Raw genomic sequence first — 9,344 nt, 5'->3', positions numbered from 1 at the left:
TGGAAAAGACTCTGATGCTGGGAGGGATTGGGGGCAGGAGGAGAAGGGGATGACAGAGGATGAGATGGCTGGATGGCATCACTGACTCGATGGACATGAACTGAGTGAACTCTGGGAGTTGGTGATGGACAGGGAGGCCTGGCGTGCTGCGATTCATGGGGTCGCAAAGAGTCGGACACGACTGAGTGACTGATCTGATCTGATCTGATGCTATTTTAATTATCTTCTGTGCTTATTTTATTATAAATAATAGTATCAAGTATAATGATGAACAGTTTTAAAACCACAGAAATAAAACGATTAAGGTGTGGTCCTTGCCCTTAAAGAGTTCCCAGTGCAGTGACTGAAACCAGATGGGTCACTAAGTCTAAGGCTGTATAGTGGAGTTGGTGATGGACAGGGAGGCCCGGCGTGCTGCGGTTCATGGGGTCGCAAAGAGTCGGACACGACTGAGCGACTGAACTGAACTGAACTGAACTGAGTGATGTACTTCTATTAAATTACTTATAAATAGATCTAGTCCCTATAGTAGTCCCCCTATTAAAGGAGAGGAAATGATCAATTCTATATGAGGAAGAGGTTGCATAGAGGAGATGATTCTTCCACTAGCTTCTGCAGGCTAATAAAAGGGAAAGCAGTCCTAATCATGTAAAATAGGCTAGTGCCACCCATAGCTACACTTGGTTCTCTACGGCATAAACATAAGGTCACATAGAGTGGGTGAGAAACAGCTGCAAAGAGCCGGGCAGAAGATCACAGAGGGCCTGGAGTATTACAGAAAAGAATTTGTACTTTATCTTGAAGTCTAATGAAACCGTTTATACAGAGGAGTTACCTAGTCATGTTACCGTAAGATCAATGTAGTGAATTATTCTGGAGGAGGGACAACAACGATGTCTGGGAGGCAAATTGTTCATGTAAATTTCAGTAACCAGTTTGAAGAATAAACAAAAAGCGGCGTGTTTTACCGTTTTCTCGGGTGTCATCTGCGTTTGCGTTGGTGAGGAAAGTGAGTCCAGCTAGGTAGAACACCTCTGCATTGTCTCGGCCACCGCCTGCCCCACAGCCCAGGTCACCCTTCTCTAAAGTTTGAAATACCTATTCAGAGGTACTTAGTTAATTTAATAATTCTTAGCACAATTCCTAAAGGGCAAAATAGTAAGCCTAATCAGATATGGAGATCATTCTTCTGAAAAACTAAAGGTACAGACTGTTACATGACTCTAACAAATCTGTGAAATGCACAGGCCTATCGTTTATCAAATGGCCAAAGACCGAATTTCCCAACTTCCTTCCTTTAGTTTGTTCTTTTGTTTTCAAAAATACATGCCTATTCAAAATGAAATCAAGAACTAAGTTTTAAGCTTTGATGAGACGATGCTTTGAAATCGACCCATGCTGTTTTGTACATAGAGTGCATACTGTAATCAATATAATGTCCAAAAAAGAATAAATGAGTGAACGTATGAATAAGTGAATTAATAAGCTAGCTTTTAAATCACTGAAAGAAAAAAAACAGCACAATCTCTCGTATTTTGGGAAAGAGGGCGCTAGGTTCTAAGTGAATGAGAATTTGTTTGGGGGAAGGCTTTTCCCAGTTTTAATTTTGACTCCAAATAATTTTTCCTTTCTGAATATTTTTAACTTAATAGTTTCTCAGTTCTTTCTTCCTTCTTCAAAGAAATTCAAGTCTAGAAAATAGTAGCAGAGCATAGGGGAGGTAAGGGCTTCCCTGGTGGCTCAGCTGGTACAGAACCTGCCAGCAAAGCGGGAGACCTGGGTTCAATCCCTGGGTCGGGAAGATCCCCTGGAGAAGGGAAAGGCTACCCACTCCAGTATTCTGGCCTAGAGAATTCTGTGGACTGTATAGTCCATGGGGTGGAAAAGAGTCGGACACGACTGAACAACTTTCACTTCACATAGGGGAGGTAAATGGGAACTTAGAGGAAAAAAGTCCACCTGCAATGCAGGAGACTCTGGTTTGATTCCTGGGTTGGGAAGATCCCCTGGGAAAAGGATAGGCTACCCACTCCAGTATTCTTATGCTTCCCTTGTGGCTTAGCTGGTAAAGAGTTCGCCTGCAATGCAGGAGACCTGGATTTGATCCCTGGGTTAGGAAGATCCCCTGGAGAAGGAAAAGGCCACCCACTCCAGTACTCGGGCCTGGAGAATTCCATGGGCTGTATAGTCCATGGGGTCACAAAGAGTCAGACGCAACTGAGCAATTTTCACTTTCACTTTCAGAGTAAATGAATAATTTTCAGATTTCTGGGCCACAGATTTTAATGAGTTAAAAAAAAGAAACAAAAGCCAAAATCCCCCAGAGGTTGCCTATTCATTCTTCCCTGGTGCTGCTACTGTAAAGTCCCCTGCTCCCAAATCTCCAAACCTATCAATCAGGGGTACTCTGGCCCCATGATCACTACTATCATCATCATATGCTTTTAAAGTGCTTAACTCCATACTTGGAAAAGTAAAAAAGGATAGACCTGGGCTTTAGAGACTAACGTGAGGATGGCTTACCTTCCCAAGAGCCCCTGTTCTGAGAAGATTGTATCAGTAGAAAAGCAAGTCTAGTCTTCATTTAGTTCTTTCCCCACAACTTACCCTAATGGCCCCATTTGTGAAGCACTGCCTAGGGCCACCCCAGGAATGAAGGCCACACACTACTTAACTCTTTCCAGGGGTCTCTTGGCTGTCCTTTGCACTCCAAATATAGCACTGTCCACTGCTGTTAAAGCCACCCAGGAATCCAACTCAGTTTCCATATTAAGAGATACACGTTGGCCAGGGGAATATGCATCTGTCTCTGGAGACAGATGAACCTAAAGGTCATTTGGAAAAGAAAATAATCATTTGTACAACACAAAACTTCACAGATAGCTGTATTTGCAGCCCCTTTATTCAGGAGAAAATCTGACTGGGACTTATAATTTGTGGCTTACCTCAAGCTGGTTGCCACACTTTTCCTCAATATTCAACCAGACTGAGTCGGACACTAATTCTGCAGTCTGCTCTCCTGTAACGATGTAATAGACCAGGAGGCGAGCGGAAGGGACCATGTCCTGCGTCACCGGGATGTTTATGCTTTGATAAGCTGAATCCGAAAGTTTGTCCCTTGTGCCAAAGTGAACAATTTTGCCCTTGGATAAAATCTAAAAATAAACAGCAGCAGAAATGGGAATTACAAAACATAACCTTTGCTTTAGGATAGAGCTTGGGAGTGGGAGTAGAAATTATGTTAAAGAAAAAGAAAGTTAACATTGCAAGGGCCTACAATGTGCCAGGAACTTCATGTTCAATTAACTCTTTTAGTTTCCATGATAACCAGAAGGATGGGAATACTGTCTCCACTGTGCAGATGAAGGGGTGCAGTTCAGGAATTAACTAAATGTCATTTAAATTTTCTCCTTAAAACTGTTGAAAAGAAAGTCATCATCACTTGTTTGGCCCGAACATCAGAATAATTAATCCCATTTCTTTGGTAATTGTCATGAAGCCTATAACATTTTTTGTACATTCTTTCCTAGCTTTCACTGACAGCCTTGACTGATACCTCTGTTTAATGTAAGTGATGTAATAAGGATATTCCTGGAGCAGGTTTGAAATGACTCAACCCTTAAGAGCAGGATTTGGGTCCCTCCTGTATTACACTGAAATGTATGTATTTTAAACGTGTCTACGTATGCAATCTGTGGCCATGAAGTAGAGCAGAGGTAATGTGGGAATTTAATCAGGCTCTCTCTGCTGAGGAATCGCACTCTCTTTGGTGAGAGGCACGTCACACAGAGAATCAGAGGTTCCCAGTTCTGATCACAACCTTTCTCTTCCAAGTTGAATGACTGTGGTGAGTCTCAAGTCCTTTGTCCCTCAGTTTCCTCTTCTGTGAAATAGTCATGAAAATCATGCTCTGTCTCAAAGGCTTTTGAAAAACTGACTATTCATTTAGGTGATGTTCTTGGAAGTGCTTTGTGAGAACATATGTCAGGGATCATTCTAACACTTCTCTGTAAGCAAAGGACAATCAGGTAAATTGTAAGTATAATTGTAAGTATAATCACTATTATACTTACCAAGAAATTGTAGTGAGTTATTTTGTCAATATACGGACTTCTGGGTGTAACAACAATATTCAGATGTTCTCCCACAAGCAAATGTTTATAGTTTTCTGTCCAGTCAATATAAAGGTAGCTTTGGCTGAGAGATGAATACGCTACTGCTCGGTAATCTTCACTGGCCTGATTTTCTTCGGGAAGATCTAGATCCTCGGTCTTGATCTGAAAAGGAAAAAAAAAGTTAAACAAAGATACATGGACTGTGATGTAAAGGTATGTTTTCTGTGAAACATACCTTTTAAATTCCTTTCTTTGCTTTATACATTTCTAAATTTCACAACACCAATTGCTAAAGAAAAAGAAATCCACTCCTCCAATGTGTTTGTACAGCTGTGGTATCAAATAACTTTACAAAGGCTCTGGACAGCAGCTGGGATGATATGGGACTGTGAGTTATGGTGGGAAAGTCTGGTGCAGTGAAAACAGAATGATGCTCATGGAGCAAATATTGGCATCCTTCTTGAAGTGTCTTGGCAAGCTTGGGGTTCTTTTCTTATGGGTTACAGGGGTAGCAGTGGGCAGGTCCCGAGGACTGGGGACAGGAGTTATGAATGGACATCACACAGACTTTCTGGCCCAGTTTCACTGTAAAGTCGTGGCACAGACAAGGGCTTACAAACTCAGAGTGGAGCAGGAATGATATCATGGCAGTGATATCGGCCTTTGACAGCAGAGGGGTTAATATCTGGGGTGAGATATACATTGGTTTGCATTCAAGGGCCATCATTTATTAAGTCTGGATAAGTTATTTAACCACAAGAGAGGTAAGCCTCTGTTTCCTCAGCAGCAAAATGGCAAAGACAATATTCTCTGATTCCGAGAGCTGATTAAATGGGTATTGAGTGTGTTCTACATAAAGCTCTTAGTATGACGTCTGGCACCTCATACGGGCTCAGCAGACGACAGTGAATCTGTGCCGCTGACATGCTGTCGATGTCGTTGACACACATTACTAAGTTATTTTTTATCTGGAGTTGGGAACCTAAATGTTATTTGCTGGGAGACGAGACTATTAAGTGAACTTTCAGATACAGTGATTCACATAGCTAGAAAAAAAGAGAGGTTTCCACACTTGACCCCTTTGTGGCCCTGAAGAGAGACGAAAGGCTGTGAAGCGGGAAAGAGAGACTTTCTATCACTAATTTTCACTGCTATTCCTATTTCATGCTTCTAGATTTTAATACAGTCTTACTAATGCAAGAGAAAATAATTCACCAGAAATAAAAAACTGATAAATTTATCTTCCTAAAGGACCATTCAATTAATTTGAAGATTGCCTCTGGTGCTTTTTTTTTTTTTTTTCCTTTGGTTGCAAAATTGTGGAACTGTTCACTGGACTCATGTCTAAAATCTGCCACATTTTTTTCTGCACATTGGCCAAAACACACAGTCAAAAGTACACACTGTCCTAGAAAATTTAACAGGAGAATTCAGCTCACATTGAACTCCAGCACCGTCACTTCAGATGGGAGATTCACCACAAAAGAAGCTACTCCATCACTGGAACGTGTTACACTTTTCTTCGACTCCAAGTCAGTTATCTCTTGGTTCGCGTCGAGCGTTTTTGCGCTCAGGGTCACCGGGATCCCTCCTACCAAATGGTCAAATGAATCCTTAACTTGCACCTGTTTGCCAGAACAGTCCAAATTCATTTCCACAGCTCATCACTTCTTTTAAAGCAAAACAGTTCTGAAATAATTTTCCTTTCTCCTCACCAGTGTATAAATTACTCATATTCAATTCAGTAAAGAGAAACATGTTCTCATTTTATATATAAAAGGGTCTAATGTTATTTAGTTAAATCATTCTTGAATGGATTCCCCTGTATATCAAGAAGACTCAGAATATAAACACTGTATTAGGCCTGCCAAGTAGATGAGATAAGGACTCCTGTTATTTAATTTCTGTTTCTTCAATTGGTTGAGAACTAGATAAAAGAGAAAATGAAGCAATCACTTCTGGGAATTAATCTCTTAGATATGAGAAATAATAGTTTAGGGCTTAGCCACTCAGTTGTGTCCGACTCTTTGCAACCCATGGACTGTAGCCCACCAGGCTTCTCTGTCCATGGGGTTTCTCCAAGCAAGAATACTGGAGTGGGTTGCATGCTCTTCTCCAGGGGATCTTCCCCCCCAGGAATCAAGCTGGGGTCTCCTGCATTTCAGGAAGATTCTTTATCAGCTGAACTACCAGAGAAGCCCCATGAGGAATAATAAATACATTTTTTTCTCCATAAACTCTACCTCTCATTGCCATGCATATGCTAAATTCATATAGAATTTCCACAAAGGTATAGTTTACATTATTTATTTTTATATGTGATGTGAAATATATAAAGATATATAGTATATAAATATATTTTATATAAAGATAAATATAATATATAGACATTTAAAAATAATCAATATGTTCTATATAGTGACATTTTTATGATCATTGTATATATTATTATACTCTATAGTAAATTATAAAATTATGATATGCATTATATAGTAACATGTTATATATTATTAAATATGTTGTATATGTATTAAGAAGTTATAAGCATGTCCAAAGGTTGCTTGGGGTCTGGTGAATCTTTTTCTCTTAAAAGCCAGTGATCTACAGTTTTCTAAAGGATAGGGAATAAAAATATTCATTTTATAAATATAATAAAACATAGTATATGTAATAGCGTGTATTTTATATAATATATAATCAGATATAGAATACTAAATACAATAAAATATAATTACAAAGTCAGATAAATGTTTTAGCTCCATACTATCAGCATTTTAAAAAGAAAAAGAAGAAGGAGAGAAAATATTGAAAAGGAGAAAAAAAAACAAAAACCAGAGAGAAAAGAGTCAGGGACAGACAGAAAAGTGTCGAGGTGGAGAGAGACAGGGAATGATACAGAGAGATGCGCTCCGACGGCGTCGTGTACAAAGAGAAGGCAGAGTAGAGAGCGCAGCAGTGCACCCTCAGACCGCGGGAAATAAACACAGAGACAAAGGGCTTTATTCTCAAGAAATGATATCTCTGTCTTAAGACTTTTTGAGAACGTGTTGCCAAATAATTTTAAATGTTAGTATTTTTTGAACCATAGACATATGGAGTTTTATTTATAATACATATCGTTAATGTAAGGCTCATTTAGGGAATACCTAACACAGGCTATCCTGCTAAATGCCGATACTGTCCTAAGGTTTGATATTATTCCCAAGAGAGAAGCCGGCTGGCAGTTTCCCACTGCTGACTACACTGTCAGAGAGGCAGATCTCACGCACAGGTTGAGCTCCCTCTGTGCTTTGCCTCTCCCTTATCCTTCCTTTGCTTGTCATCCCCCCATATTTTTAGAGAAAGATAATCACATTCAGCAGTACCCCCACCCCCAACGTAACCTTGACAGAATATGGAATCCCAGGCTTCACAAAAAGAGGGGTAGCAACCAAATTCAGTTTGTAGGGAGAAAGGACATATTTGATGCCAGGAATTTCTGCTTCTTCAGAAAAGCCACCTAAAGAAATGACAAAAATGTATTAGGAGTGTGCTGATCTGTGTGGGGAGCTGTGTCGGTCTCCATGTGTCTCCACAGACCCATTCGTTCATTCATTCATTCACTCCATTCCTGCACTCATTCATTTACCAACAGCAAGTAGACACGGGTCTTGGCTCAGAGGGGCAGTGCAGAGAAGAGTTAGACCCTCCTCAGGAGTTTCCAAAGCCTTATGCTCAGGGCTTCTGTGTAGAGATGGCCCTTGTGGAAGTAGCGCAGTGGGATCGGACTGAGGAGAAATCTGAGGAGGGGACGCCACTTTTCACCAGTTGCTTGAGTTTCATTTAAATACATAGAAGGCATTAAGGAGAGAAGAAAGGGTCGGCCAGAGACTAAGCCTTACAGGGAGGTCATCTTTAGGGAGCAGGGATATAGAGAGAATTGGAGAAAACATAAAAAAATAGCTTCAGGTAGAGAGAACCCAGAGGGTCTACTGGCAAGACCCAATGGTGTTACCCTTCAGCTAAAACTTGTATATAATAAGTTATCAGAATAATATACAGAGCTCTAGTATCCCTAACTTCTTTCCAGGATTATATCCCTGATACTCCCACATATGGGCTTCCCAGGTAAGCGCTAGTGGTAAAGAACCCGCCTGCAAATGCAGGAGATAGAAGAGACATGGTTCCGAACCCTGGGTCAGGAAGAGCCCCTGGAGGAGGGCATGGCAACCCACTCCAGTATGCTGGCCTGGAGAATCCCATGGACAGAGGAGCCTGATGGGCTTCAGTGCGTGGGACCGCAAAGTGTTGGACACGACTGAAGTGACTTAGCGTGCACATATGCACCCCTACATATATATCCTACACTTCAGCCAACGAGTAATCTGCTATTCTCAGCGGTCACCCTTGGCACGTCCCCTCTCTGAAGAGTGCCCCACTTCACCCTGCCTGTCACCCCTTCCTCAAAAGCCTACTGGTCTTTCAAGACACGGCCCGTCAGCTCCAGGACACCTTTGTTGCTTGCTCAGCGTCATCTAGGAGCTCGCCTGCTTCTGAAGGTCAGTAGCATTAAGCACTTTGCTCGGAGCACACGTGGAATCCCTTCTGGTGAAAGAGTTCTTTGTTTTTCTTTAAGCTGATGCGTGTTTGCAAGCCCCTTGAGTACTGAAATCTGCATCATTAACATTCGTAAGCCTGCACATTCAGCAGCACTCTTTGCATATCTAATAAATATTGCTTAAAATGAATTTATTTTAAATAAGTTGAGAAAAATAGCAGTAAGAAAGAAGCATTAAAATAATGTCAACAATATAGAGAGGGCAGGGAGTCTAAAGTCATCATCATTCTCCCGCATGTACTGATAATCTGATGTATGCAAAGCGCTTAATACCTCTGTAACTACCTCAGTTCTTCATTCTGCTACCCTGGAAGGACAAATTTAAAGAGGTAGAAGGAGACTTAGGAATCTTCTAGTGTAACAGTCATTTTATTTTTTAAAAAAATGGACTTAGTGTGTTTAAATTATTTGTTCATGGGGGTTCAATATAGACCTGCAAATATAAGGTACATTAGTAATCAAGATATATCAGAAGTAAGACAAAGTAATCCAACTGGGGGTAATAATTATTAACTATTAAAACCATTGGAGTGAGGGTTAAGAGTACTAGACAAGACATTAAGAATGCTAAGGAAAGAAAATAGGTGGTGAGGAGGAGAGAAAGAAGAAGGGGGAAGACGGGGAGGAAGAGG

General features: G+C 40.8%; 1 protein-coding gene across 1 annotated transcript in view; it reads right to left on the bottom strand.

Moving 5' to 3' along the window:
- Positions 1 to 9,344, bottom strand: part of C5 (complement component 5) — a 97,678-nt gene that overhangs the window by 62,102 nt on the left and 26,232 nt on the right. The window contains exons 10-15 of the mRNA XM_010848415.1: positions 7,499 to 7,614; positions 5,555 to 5,740; positions 4,074 to 4,277; positions 2,946 to 3,155; positions 2,676 to 2,825; positions 969 to 1,098 (exon numbers count right to left, since the gene is read on the bottom strand). Of these exons, the coding sequence (XP_010846717.1) occupies positions 969 to 1,098; positions 2,676 to 2,825; positions 2,946 to 3,155; positions 4,074 to 4,277; positions 5,555 to 5,740; positions 7,499 to 7,614 (996 nt within the window). The remainder of the gene's footprint in view (positions 1 to 968; positions 1,099 to 2,675; positions 2,826 to 2,945; positions 3,156 to 4,073; positions 4,278 to 5,554; positions 5,741 to 7,498; positions 7,615 to 9,344) is intronic.

This window comes from Bison bison, unplaced genomic scaffold, assembly GCF_000754665.1.
Source record: "Bison bison bison isolate TAMUID 2011002044 unplaced genomic scaffold, Bison_UMD1.0 scf7180017864266, whole genome shotgun sequence".
Taxonomy (NCBI): domain Eukaryota; kingdom Metazoa; phylum Chordata; class Mammalia; order Artiodactyla; family Bovidae; genus Bison; species Bison bison.
Note: the sequence above shows the minus strand (reverse complement) of the source record. Positions and strands in the feature narration are given on the sequence as shown.